Genomic DNA, 13413 nt, shown 5'->3' on the forward strand with positions numbered 1-13413 from the left:
ATAGCAATTGCATTCTCCTTATGAAGGTCCTGGCATTAATCTAGCATGTTGAACGTCATAGAACACACACTTAGGTTTAAAACAAAAGAAGGTGATTTTGTGTTCACTGGCCCTATCCCAACGGGGTCCTGCCGCGGAGGTGCTCAGGGCGAAGGCGGTCCGCGGTCTGTCGTCCAGGTACTTCACTCGGGTGATTATTAAGCCATGAGAGGGTGCAGTACATCACTCTTATTAGCAACACAGCAAGCACAATGCTACGGTAATTAATGGCGGTGCCCTGACATGGGAGAGAGGGCCTACTTAAGCCGTACACAGTGTCTAAATACGGAGGGTGCACCGCTCAACAGTCCTACGCTGTCTGAGCCACTGATACAAGAGTGAGCCGCTGCATGCGACACACGCACACACACACATACACACACATACACACCTCATGTGTGATCATGACACGTAAAAAAATGCTGTTGTTTCGCACATGCACATAACCATGGGACCACATGCACACGCATGCATACCAACAGATGTGAACGCAAACACACCCACACACACACACTGACGCTTGTTCACGCGCACACACACACACGCCTGCGCTTGTGTTTCTCATCAGCGTCCAGCAAGTCTTCTACATGCACTGGCGGCTGCATACGGACACCTATATGGCCTATACATCAGAATGCATTATGGGAGTTTATGTTGCCGATAATCTGCCATATTGAGAGGACTCAAGGGAGTCGTACTAATGCAAAATCAACATAAAGATACTGTGACTTAGGATATTGCAAACTTTGTTCTGTGAGAGTTTCTCATGCGTCCTTGACGGGAAACACTGGCCGTTTCAAACACAGCAATGTCTCCGCATAATGACGAATAATTTCACAATGAATTGCTAAACAATGACCAAAATAACCTGACCATTACCCACCATTACCAGGGAATATTACTACCAACACAATAACTACCATTCCAATGCTCTTATGCCTCCAAAATGGAGGCGTTCAAATGTAAGCAAACCTTATGACCATTGTATGTAATGGCATCTAGTCGATGAGCATCATGCATTGTCCATGGGCTGCGTCGTGTTACAGTAATGTATTAATGTTAATGTTAATGTATGTGTGCCTATGTCTGTGTTAGTGTGTGTGTGTGTGTGTGTGTCCAGTATGGGTGCTTATGTGTGTGTGAGATAGAATGTATCTGTGTCTGCATGTGTGCATCTGCTTGTGCATGCATATATGCGTCTGCTGTGCATCTGTGTTTTGTGTGTGTTTGGGAGGGAGTTTGTGTGTGTGTGTGTTTGTTTGAGGGAGTGTGTGTATCTGTTCTTTGGGGGTTGTTGTGTGTATATGTGTGTGGGGTGGGGGTTTCAGGAAGGGGGGTGTGTGTGTATGGTTTGGGGGGAGGTGCCCTGTGTGTGTGTGAGTGCGCATGTGTGTGTGTTTCAGGGGTGCTGCGTGTGCGTCTGTGTGTGTGTGTGTGTGCGTGTATGTGTGTGTTTCGGGGGGTGCTGTGGGTGTGTGTGTTTGTGTGTATGTTGCGGCTGGTGCTGTGTGTGTGTGTGTGTGTGTGTGTGTGTGTGTGTGTGTGTTTCGGGGGTGCTGCGGTGGGGTCTAGCGTAGAGAGAGAGACCGGCTGCGGCACGCGAGCGGGGGAACAAAGCACATAAAGAGCCGTCTGGGGCTGGCGGCTTCCCCATGTCTCTGAATGGAGCGGTACCACCGTCTGTGTGTCTGCGCATCAGTCGGCACGTGCACTTTCACGCTGGTGCGCATGTGACACAGAGAACCAATAGACAATATGGCTTTTTGTGCATGCGTGTTTAACGTGAAAAAGACAAGAGAAAATAGGGGATTGTGTGTCTGTGTGCGTATGTGTGTGTGTGTGTGTGTGTGTGTGTGTGTGTGTGTGTGTGTGTGTGTGTGTGTGTGTGTGTGAGTTTGTGAGTGCGTGTGTGCATGTAACTCGTTTCCCTGGCAATGGACACAAATGTGTGTGCAAATGCCCAGGCTCTTAAACCCATGTGTGGGATTGTTTTAAACCCATGTCCTCCTCACATTCCCATATGATTCGGATCGAGTTGCCTTTAACACACACATCCATGCACTCACCCACACACACACACACACACACACACACACACACACACACACACACACACACACACACACACACACACACACACACACACACACACACACACACACACACACACACACACACACACACACACACACACACACACACCCTCAAACACCCTCCTTGCTGTCCTCTCCATAAAGTCACCCTGTATGTAGGGTTCCTCCCTCGACAGCTACTGGGGAATCAACGATTAGCACGTTGCTCCATAACCACCACCATACTCCCCCATGAAGCCCCATACACCCTCATACACCCCCGTCCCCCGTACACCCCCACCCCCAGCTCCAGACCGTGGCCACTTATCGCCTGGCTCAGCTCAATCAATTATTGTTGCGGTGGAATCGTTAATAATTTGCTAATGAAAACGATTCTGTTGATCTCTGTTGTATTTTAATTAAACGTAATTAGTGGGCTGTTGGGAGCCGGGTGGTGGGGACTCCTTTAGGGTACAATTTTGTTTTAATACACTGATAATGGAATTTTTACATTGTGTCAGTTGTTTTGTTATTATGCAGTCACACTATTTTCCCCATGTTCACAGATAACAGATAATCACCCTCACACCTCCTGTCTGCCGTAGTCGCTTTTCCCTTTTTTTTTTTTAATAGTCGGGTGGAAATGAACAATTCAGTGTTGAACTGTGAGTCTTCTCACCGCTGAACGCTGAGCACTGCCGCTCCAGGCTCATACCCAGTCCCCATCCCACCTGTTCTAGACAACTGGAACAAACATGTATGCTGTGTGTGTGTTGATGCGCATGATTGAATTAAACACAGGCCACTGATGTTTATGTTTTTTTTTTTACATATTTACAGACAGATTTTTGTCTTTGGAGCGTGCTGCACAAACTATATTTGTCTTATTTTTTGTGTGCGTTGGTTTACTTAAACGCAGGAGTGAAATACATCCTGAAACGTAAACTGCCGGTTCTTGTCATACCTTGGAGGTCCACATTCTCTGTCCTGACCAGCGCAACACAAGAGATAATAAAGAGGGGATCTGATGGCTGAAGGATTTAGTGAAAATGAAATCACACAAAGACGATAGTGAGTGGGCTTACACTGCACTGGGTAAGCTTATGTAAAAGAAAAGAAGAAGAAAAAAACCCCGACCTAGTTACATTGGTCAATTTCCGCACCAACAATGGGGTAAGTTACTCTGGAGACTTATGGGACATGCCGTATCTGAATGTGGTCTGGCTTAAGAGGCTTACTGTTTGAAAAGTTAAGTTGACCTCTGAATAACGCAGCATAATGTGCCCTCGCTGCGTGTGGATGTGTGTAGCCTCCGAAGAGGCTCCGGTGACCAGGTAATGGGGACGCAGAACAGAGGGATGCCAGAGGGGTGTCGCTATAAAGACACAAGAGTGATATTGATTATTTTCACAATATCTGGGGTTCTGGTGAGTCTGTCTGTTCTCCAGCTGCATGAGAAAATGTATTTTAATGGCAGTACTCAGTCGAAACTGTTACTGTATTAATATCATACATAATTATGTATATTTCGTCTTGTATTCATTTTAGTTTTTAATCAATCTGTTACCCTCTTTTCATCCTCTTTTTCCTTGGTCCTTATCTGTCATTTCCTCCTTTTCTCTCAGCCCTCCTTCTTCCTCCACCTCCTCCTCCTCTTTCTCTACCACCTCCTCCTCCCCCTCCTCCTCCTCCACCACCTCCTCCTCCTCCTCCTCCTCCTCCACCACCTCCTCCTCCTCCTCCTCCTCCTCCTCCACCTCCTCCTCCTCCTCCTCCTCCTCCACCACCTCCTCCTCCTCCTCCTCCTCCACCTCCTCCTCCTCCTTCTCTCTTTCTGCTGCCACTGTCTGCAGCTTTACTGTAACATGTAATTACTCTGTGGACCGGCCACCTGTTTCAAGAAACTTCAGCGCTTCAAAGAGAGCGGTGGAGTGTGGAGGGGAGCATTGTGGGATTTCCAGGTGGATTTCTCGATAATGACTCGACGCTGCGGTTGAGCCGAGAGTTTTAGTAATGGCTGACTGCTAGAGGCTCTTGCTGGGAGTTTAATGTAAAACAAATAGGGCCACAATGACAGCTCCAACATCCCTTTGGTTTATTTTAAAAAATAAACCAAAAATAAATAAATAAAATAATAGAGAATACTCAATTATAAAGAAGACTGGCGTATAATTCATGGTATTTGTTTATTCGAAACAGGACCCATATTCTATTGCTCTATTTAGATTAGATAATTTTTTGGGTAAATCTAGCCATATCTTATTGGATATGATTGCTAAGCGCTATGCATAAGAATAGTTGCCATAAGCCCGGTAAGATACGACTGGTTGCCATTACTCACAAAAAGTTGAGCTATTCTTGGCCTCGATAACCTGGGGTTACCCCGAGGGGAGGACCCTACTAAACCAACTCCCCACTTGTTACACCCCCCCGCTCCATGTATTATACATTACCCGCCGCTGGGACACAAGTCCCCCCCGTCCTCTGTCCCCCTCCTCCACGCATCCCCCAAGTCCTCCTGAATGACAGCTGTTGCGGGCTGATGGCCACTCACACAAAACTGTACAACTCAACAACTAATAAAAATAACAAATACAGCGGCCCCAGCGGTCAACGGTGGAGCCAATCCAATCCCTCAGCCTCACCGCTACACTATTCATATTTTATGAGGCGTGTGTGAGGAATGCCGGGCCGATTCAAAAGCACTCTCAATCCTAACACGGGGACACACTGTACATTGAGATATTCTCTTGCTCTCCTGCCAACAAGAAGATCTGAGGTAGACAGGAACAGGAAGAGGAGGCTGTGCAGTGCCAACAATACACAGGAGGAGGAGGAGGAAGAGGGGAAAGAGGAGGAGGAGTAAGTAAATGGTGTTGGCCCCTGACGACTCCATCTGCTGACAGGGTTGGTTCTAGTAAGATGATCAGCTGGCCCAACGGTATATCCAATGCACCCTTGAGACGCAACTTACCCTCGACACAAAACAGAAGTGATCCAGACGAGAAACTGCACAGGCGTGTGCTCATTTAAAACTACATACAAATGACTCATGGTCCCAGAGAGACCGGATGGCAACACATGCATTACTGTGGTATCTTAGCATGGCGGTTAATGATTGGAAAATTAAGACATCATCTTTTATAGAGGCAAACTGGGAACAATCGCATTCTTAGTAGATGAATGGAGAAATTGTTTACTACACAGAGATATTCCCAGTCCTCTTAAAGATTTAAATGAATTCTTTGATGTTTTGATTATTTACCATTATCTATCTTGGCATGCCTTGGCGTGTGGTGGATATTGTGGAGGACTTACCGTAATTAACTTATACTGATATGAGCGCATGGCACCATAGTCAGCCACTCTCACATGTGGACTGTGGAGAGATGCTACTCCATACCATTTAATGGGGGTCAAAGCACAATTGACAAACAGGGGATAATTGTGGTGGTAACTGTGTTTGGTAGGTCAGGCAGCGATATAACATTTGATGATTACAAAGGAAGCGGTGATGTGAATGTGAGCGAGCTCCACTCGCTTAAGGAAGTCATTCATTCAGTATTACAAAGGCATGTCAGAGACATCCGTACCGTCTGAAACAGAACCAGAGAATTATTGCTATTGCTCCTTCTTTGTTTTGTTTCATGCAGCCAGTGCCCTTGCAAAAAAAATAGACTCTAATTTTTCTCTTTAAAAAGAAGTGTGCATAATCTTCTTCAACAGCTTATCAAAAACTTTAATGATTTGGTGATAAAGAGCACAAAGTTAAGTAGCCGGTTAAGAGGATAACTCCCCAGTGCAGTCTAGTGATTAGTAGATGAGAATTGGGAGACTGAAAATCCGAGGGTTACAAATCCCACTCCTGCCACTTATTCACTTTGAGGGGAAAGAAGGGGCTCCATTTCAGCTCTTTATTTGGGGGGAGGGGGGTTAAAGTTACGGCCTAATCATTTTGAAAAGTGATAAATGGTGCACACCTCCTGCACCACCACCATCACCACAACCGTTGGCCCTTGTGGAACACCAGACACCTCCTTATTTACTTATTTACGTTTGCTTTCGACTCTCTGGTGGTGAACACCCGTCAGGACCCAATTATGTAGCCGCGAGACGCCTCGCAAACCTTTCATGAGAACGGGGGGAGAGCTTGGGTGTGTGGGGGGATAAGGAGGGAGAGCAGGACTGAGGTGGCCGTAACTAAAGTAAGCGGTGCAACCCATCTCCACATAGTGTCTGGCCAGGGCTTCCTTTAGATATCCGTTTGGGGCCATTTTAATGAGGGCCGTCCTTTTCACTTTCCTCTCAGTTTCCAGACGCAAATCAGCGGGAGATAGTTTTCACGGCGAGTGATTCATTTAGTTCTCTTCTGTTGTGCGTATGTGGGGTGTAACACTGCATTCAGTGTTGACAAAAACAATGTCAACTTTGTTAACACAAAAACATGTTAGTTTTTCCTCCCAAATGTGTGCTTAAATAAGGATGCATAGTATGTGCTGTAGCGTAGGCAGCCAGCATGGGCTTACAGAGTTTGGGCTTTTAGTTCAGGCGCCAGGCAGAATTATCTGCCAAATGGAAATTACCCTTATGCTACAGCACATTTCAATCTGAAAAGTAAAAGATCAGGAAAACATCTTCTAGGAAAATAAGTGTATCCAACACTGTACTACAACACTCACAGGTACAATTAAAAATAAATACACTAGTAGTTCGTCAAAGGACCGTTCTGGGTTATTAAACGCAGTTCAGACACTCTTGAAGCAGTGCACAGCTGATCCAGCGCACTAACACTGATTTTTTCTGATAGGCGTCGTCCATAAGAAGTCAGAAAGGATTTCTGGCTGCTCAGGATATCCTGCTGAACCTCATGTTGGAGCTGTTCCACCATGAAACAAACTTTGGCAGACTGTGTTATTCCCTGACCTTTAAATTCTTCTGTAGCAATCGTTTTTATGCCATTAACCATGTTATCCAATTCATTTTGTGCAGCGGCCGTTCAGAGTTCTCTTTGATCACAAACTAAGATATCGAACCAGCATTTTAACAATGGCTTTCCATGGGACTAGAATTCGTATAAAGAGAGCCAAGCTGAGACAACGGTGAAATAACAATGCAAACAAAATAGATGTGATTTACTGACCAAAAGATCGAGAGTGATTATTGGATGACCGCTAAATAGATAAGCAGTTAAATACTAGGTGGTGAGGAAAATGCTTAAAGGTTAAGGTGTGGGGATAAAAAAATATCAGCAAAGATCAACCATAACTATACCCCATAAAAAATACATCAGATTACAGCATGCCAATTATATATATTATAAATATATTTAAATGTTATTATTTGTATTTATTTTTCTGTGTGTTCAAGTCCAGTCTTTAAAACAGTTCCTCTTCAAATAGTTTATGTTATGTTAATACAGACCGGTACAGTGATTCTGTTTCCTTTTCACTCAGTTGTTTAAGTAGGAAAAATAAACAAGTCCTACAACTAGTGTTAGCAACTTAGGCTTCCAATAGATACTAGGCGCGGGTGGAATGCAATCATATTCAGAAAAGATATTCTGTTTATAAGGGGCGAGCATCCATCTGACCTGAGATGATTAGAAATAGCATTTCTTTGTCAAACCCGTCCGAGCCCTGCTGCCCGGTCCAGTAGTTCAAACAGGATTGAAACATTCCCAGCAGCCTTGGACTCCTTGCCAAAACGTTGCCCAGACTGGTATTGTGTTCTCCCGGGGGTAGAAATCCCAAATAGATCTACGCCAGAGAACACAAAACCACTAACCACTGCTTGCACATCTTTGAGACCGCTCTCAAACTCATCCCCCTCCCTTTGCAACTTCTCTCTCTGTTTCTGACTGTCAACCAGCCCGCCCTACCCAGGCGTATGATGTTACTACACTATATATAGATTCAATTATTACCTCAATTATTGGAAAATTAATGCATGAATATAATAATTATAAAACAATCAGTTTAAAGACTCAGGAGCAACCGGATACAATGCATGCAAATAATAATCGGGTTGAGCTTGGGTGTAAACAAAAAAGGAAATGAAAGAGAAGTGGAAAAAAGGGAAGTAATTCCCTCTTTCTTTTGGATTCCCCTCCGGTTTTAAGATAGAGATACACAGCGCGGAGGCCATTATTTACCTTGTGAAATCTTAAAACCATTAACTTTGTGTGTCAAATGATGTTTCTTTGTTTCTAATCCGAGTTTAGTGATACAAATTACCTCGCAGATGAGAAAAACAGATACTGTGAGTGTGTGAGTGTGTAGTGGTGTGTGTCTGTGTGTCTGTGTATGCGTGTGCATTTGGTGTATGTTTGTGTGTGTGGGATCGTGTTGTGTGTGCAGATGATTGCATTCGTGTGTGTGCGCGCCAGAGTGCAGAGTGCAGAGTGTTATGTGTGACTGACTTTGATGAAGTGTGTGTCTGCATGCATGATGTGTGTATCTTTGCTAAGTGGGAGTGCGTGTGTGTGTGTGTGAGTGTTTCATGTCCATGTGTGCCTCACTGTGTAGTGTGTGTGTGTGTGTGTGTGCGTGTGTGTGTGTGTTTGAGAAAATTAGAAAAAGAGCTCAGCGATAACGGGAAAAAAAGAAGTAAACAAGAAAGAAAGACAGGCAAAGAGATGTGGTGGTTGTGGTGGTTGTGGTGGTTGCGGTGATTGTGGTGGTCACGGTGGGGTGGTGGTTTTGTGGCTTTGTGGTTGTGGCGGATTCAATGGTGCGGTAGTTCTTGTGGTTGCCGTGGCGTGGTGGTTCTGGTGGTGTGGTGGTTGTGTTGATGTGGTGGTGTGATCGTGTGGTGGTGGCGGTTGCAGTGGGTGTGGTGGTGTTGTGGTGTTGGTGGTGATGTGGTTGCGTTGGTGTGGAGGTGTTGTGGTGTTGGTGGAGCTGTGGTTGCAGTGGTGTCGGTGGTGTCGTGGTGTGGTGATGCAGTGTTTGCAGGCATTGAGATGTGGTGGTTGCGGTGACTGTGGTGGTCCCGGTGGGGTGGTGGTTTTGTGGTTTTGTGTTTGTGGCGGTTTCGATGGCGTGGTAGTTCTTGTGGTTGCGGTGCTGTGGTGGTGTTGTGGTGTCGGTGGTGTGGTTCGCTCCGGAGAGACAACAGCTCGAGCTGCTGCTTTCTTACCTTTGCTGTACACCACACAGTTGTTCTTGTTGTCCTCCGCTCCCTGCCAAGTCACATCCAGAAGCCACCTGGGGCCCCCCCTCAGCACCACCGGGACCGGGCCCTTCGTCTTCTGGACGGGGACAGATAACAACACGCTAATCATTTGCTTATTCTGGTGATTAAAGACGCATTAATGGACAAACGTGCCACGCTCCGCCACGCCGCCTCTGATTGGCCAGAGAAATGGGAGAGTGTTATGAAACCATAGACTGTGTTTATCAGAAAGTCCCCCAATTCGTTCCCAATTTTCCCCACCCAAAAAAGGAAGAATAACATTCATAGGATTTGACAGTCTAGAGGACTGTGTGTGTGTGTGTGTGTGTGTGTGTGTGTGTGTGTGTGTGTGTGTGTGTGTGTGTGTGTGTGTGTGTGTGTGTGTGTGTGTGTGTGTGTGTTTGTGTGAGTCTCTATATATGTGTGTGCATGTGGGAATATATGTGTGTATCTGTCTGCTTGTGGACTTGTGTGTGTGTGTGTGTGGGTGTGTGTGTGTGTGTGTGTGTGTGTGTGTGTGTGTGTGTGTGTGTGTGTGTGTGTGTGTGTGTGTGTGTGTGTGTGTGTGTGTGCGTTTGTGTGTGTGTGTGTGTGCGTGTGAGAGAGTGTTTGCGTGTGTGTGTGCGTGTGTGTGAGAGAGTATGAGAAAGTATGTGCATGCCCTTCATGGTGTGTGTGTGTGTGATCAATAGAAAGGAGACTGCAGGACAATCTGCTTTAAGTTGTTATGAATGGAGAAGCACCAGAGCCCTACATTCTATCAGAATAAATCAATTATCACAGAGGATTAGACCCAGTGATTCATCAGATCCCCCCAGATTAAGAAAAAGAAACTATCCCAGGTGTCTCCATCCCCCCCAAAATAAAAGGGAAAGGCCCAGTGACTTTTCGATGGGGAGCGGAGCAAGTGTTCACCGGTGATCTTTGGGAACATTGTGCCTCACTATCAGCCTGATCTCACTATTTCCTCCTACAACTATGGGAGAATTTAAAAAGAAAATCTGTTTCCATTTCAAAGGGCGAATGAGGTTACCGTTTTATAATATGGTGGGAAATTATTCTGAATGGGTAAGGCAGTTTTTCATCTGGGTCATAGGTCAAACATTGTGTTTTAAGTTATTACCTTTTAAGAGATAGGTCACAACAGGCAGCAGGACACACACACAGACACACACTTAGTCTTCAGGTTGTCGCTGGTTGTGTTTGTATTTCTTATAAAATAATACTTTCTGTTTTATCTAACTTTACCATTTATTTTAAATTAAAGAAGTGAATCGACAAAACAACAAAAACACACGAGTTTGAGATGAAACAGTCAGTACCCATCAAGTAAGATAAGGATGTTTATTGTGTATTTCGAAGCTGCTACTTTGAAATGCCCAGACCCTCATTTATTAAGATCCTGAAATAAGAAAAGATAGGAGAATCCCATCTCCACTCTTCCTGTCCCTGTGTTGTAGTCGATTCAGTCATCTGATGCTGCGTCGTCCAGCTCCGTAATAATGAATAAATAAATGCAAGACCCCTGCCGATTGCTTTTCACTCAATTCCCCCCAGTTAAGGCAGCAAGCTTCAAGGATAAATGCAAATGCCACGAGAGCATGTTAAAGGTCTGAATTGGCCCAGATACGCACACTGGCAGGGTTCTGCATTTTAGCCATGACTCCATGTGACAAATGTCTGCACCCTCCTACCCCCACGCACACATATGCACACACGCATGCTCACGTATGCATGCAAAGACCCACGCACACGCGCATGCAAGCACACACATTGTCCTACATTAACTGTTTATTTGGGAATTTAAGGACAATCTGTTCTAGCGCTGTTCTAAACGAGTATTGTTTCAAAATAGAAAACACATTCTGCACACAACCGGTTAGTGTGCAGAATTAATCAACAAGCAATCCTAAATTAAAGACCAAAATACGCTGGGTATTTTTATATATCGCTCTGCACATTAACAATCTATATTTCCCAGACTGATCACAAACCTTCGCAGGCAGCAGATTGTGTGTGTTAATATTCTTATTCCATTTCTTGGCATCGCCTTATCCAACGTTGGCAGCAGATGAGACGGCGAGAGGCAACCTCTGCATTTCAACTCATCTTCCATTTCACATCTCAAATTAGCCTCACAATAAAGTCCTATATCGGCCTAACCTGAAAGTCTCACGCCCTTGTCAAAGGAGCGGAGCAGACCGGCCAGATTGTTGCCAGGACAACTATCTGAAATGGGAATCGGATTAACCCTTTCTCAGATCTCCCAGACGAGAGCCATCTCTTATTCACCAAGGGGCCTCTCTCTTTCGCTCTCTCTCTCCCTCTCTTTCTCTATGTCTCTTGCTCTCTCTCCGTCTCTCGTTCTCTCTCTCTGTCTCGTTCTCTATGTCTCTTGCTCTCTCTCCGTCTCTCGTTCTCTCTCTCTGTCTCATTCTCTCTCTCTGTCTCTCGGTCTCTTGCTCTCTGTCCCTCTGTCTCTTCTCTCTCTTGCTGTATCCCTCTCTCTTCCTCTCTCTCTCTCTTTCTCCCTCTCTTTCTCTTTCTCTTTCTCTCTCTCTCTCTCTCTCTCTCTCTCTTCTCTCTCTCTCTCTCTCTCTCTCCCTCTCTCTCTCTCTCTCCCTCTCGCTCTCTCTGACCCAAGCCTCTGGGTATTCATGATCTTCCTGCTCCTCCTAAAACTGCCAAACCGGGGGATGGGGAAAGGAGGTCGGGAAATAACCAACCCCCCCAAATACATTTTTCTTTCTTCAACTTATCCCAAATATCAAATTGTACTAAATCGTGTTTAAAAAACTATACATCAATAATATGTATAATTTAATGATCTGTGTTACCCGTCATCAAAGATCTTTTGAAATCGTGTAATATACTCGCACCACATCAGAAGAGAGTACAGTTTAGATAGTTGAGACAACTATTTCAGGAAATGTGAAAAAATCGAAAAGAAAAAGAAAAAACAGGCCTAGCCAATCGAAAGGCAGCACTGCATTGGAGAAAGTCTGTGTGGATCTCCACACTTTATTCACTTTGTCTTCATATCCCCGTCCCTAACAGACAAAAGAAATGCGGGGGAGCTGCAGCTGCAATGCACTGTATATAGGATTAAGGCTGAGGCTGACGTCACAGGAGGAGGCAGGGGGAGCATGTAGGGAAATGCAAATGAAATGTCTCTCTCTTTCTGCATTCAAATCAGCCGGCTGGGGCTCAGTGATGAGACGAATCGGGGGGGGGGGGGGGAGCGGGGGGAGGGACACTGACTGACAGATTTGAGTTAGAAGAGTATACTCAAGTATTTAAACAAACTCTGTCCCGCCTCGCAGGATGCATGGATTCTGCTTCCTGTCCAAAGTATTGCACCGGGGGAAATGAGAGGGGTCTTAAGAATTGATAATTGTATTTCAATTATATTCTTCCCTTCAGATATTCCATGTTCAAATTAACACAACAATTTGTGTGTAAGCTTTTGTACTAGAATTGGACTCTTCTCCATTACCCATATTAGACTACTAATGCAGTAATTATAATTACTTATAAGAGATCCTTTAAAATAAAATGCAATATCTGTAGCTTCTAAAATGGTATCCATTTCAGAGCGTATCAGAAGCTGGGTGCGGTGTTCCGGGTTTATCCACCTCCTCTGCTGCCCTCAGTTCAGTGGTTTCAATCCTCGGCCAGGTATCAATTTTTTTCCTTCCTGAGCTCAGTTGCCGTTCATCGTGTAAGAGATACAGTGTCCAAAACAGTGTAGTCAGCGAGGAAGTGATTACAAAACTGATGTTCGAAATTCGCTATAAAATGAAAATCAATATTTCCACAAGTTGCTGCAACATAAAAGATAACCTTCATTGATTTTTCCTAGACTTAGGCCTCTGAGATAAAATCTAATATAAATTTTCAGCCACACGGATTTGGATCAGAGAGGAGCAGGGGCTGAACGATAAGTTCCGCGCCCATCTCTCAGTGTTGGATTTTTTTTTCTCTCTCTCTCTCTCTCTCTCTCTCTCTCCCTCTCTTTCTCTCTCTCTCTCTCTCTCTCTCTCTCTCTCTCTCTCTCTCTCTCTCTCTCTCTCTCTCTCTCTCTCTCTCTCTCTCTCTCTCTCTCTCTCTCTCTCTCTCTCTCTCCCTC

The 13413-nt window shown here is 45.0% G+C and overlaps 1 protein-coding gene across 1 annotated transcript in view; it reads right to left on the reverse strand.

Moving 5' to 3' along the window:
- zfpm2a (zinc finger protein, FOG family member 2a) overlaps window positions 1–10088 on the reverse strand; it is a 46961-nt gene extending 36873 nt beyond the window's left edge. The window contains exon 1 of the mRNA XM_060064766.1: window positions 9249–10088. Within this exon, the coding sequence (XP_059920749.1) occupies window positions 9249–9393 (145 nt within the window). The 5' untranslated portion in view covers window positions 9394–10088. The remainder of the gene's footprint in view (window positions 1–9248) is intronic.
- Window positions 10089–13413: the final 3325 nt, after the last annotated feature.

Source organism: Gadus macrocephalus, chromosome 11 (genome assembly GCF_031168955.1).
Source record: "Gadus macrocephalus chromosome 11, ASM3116895v1".
NCBI classification, from domain to species: domain Eukaryota; kingdom Metazoa; phylum Chordata; class Actinopteri; order Gadiformes; family Gadidae; genus Gadus; species Gadus macrocephalus.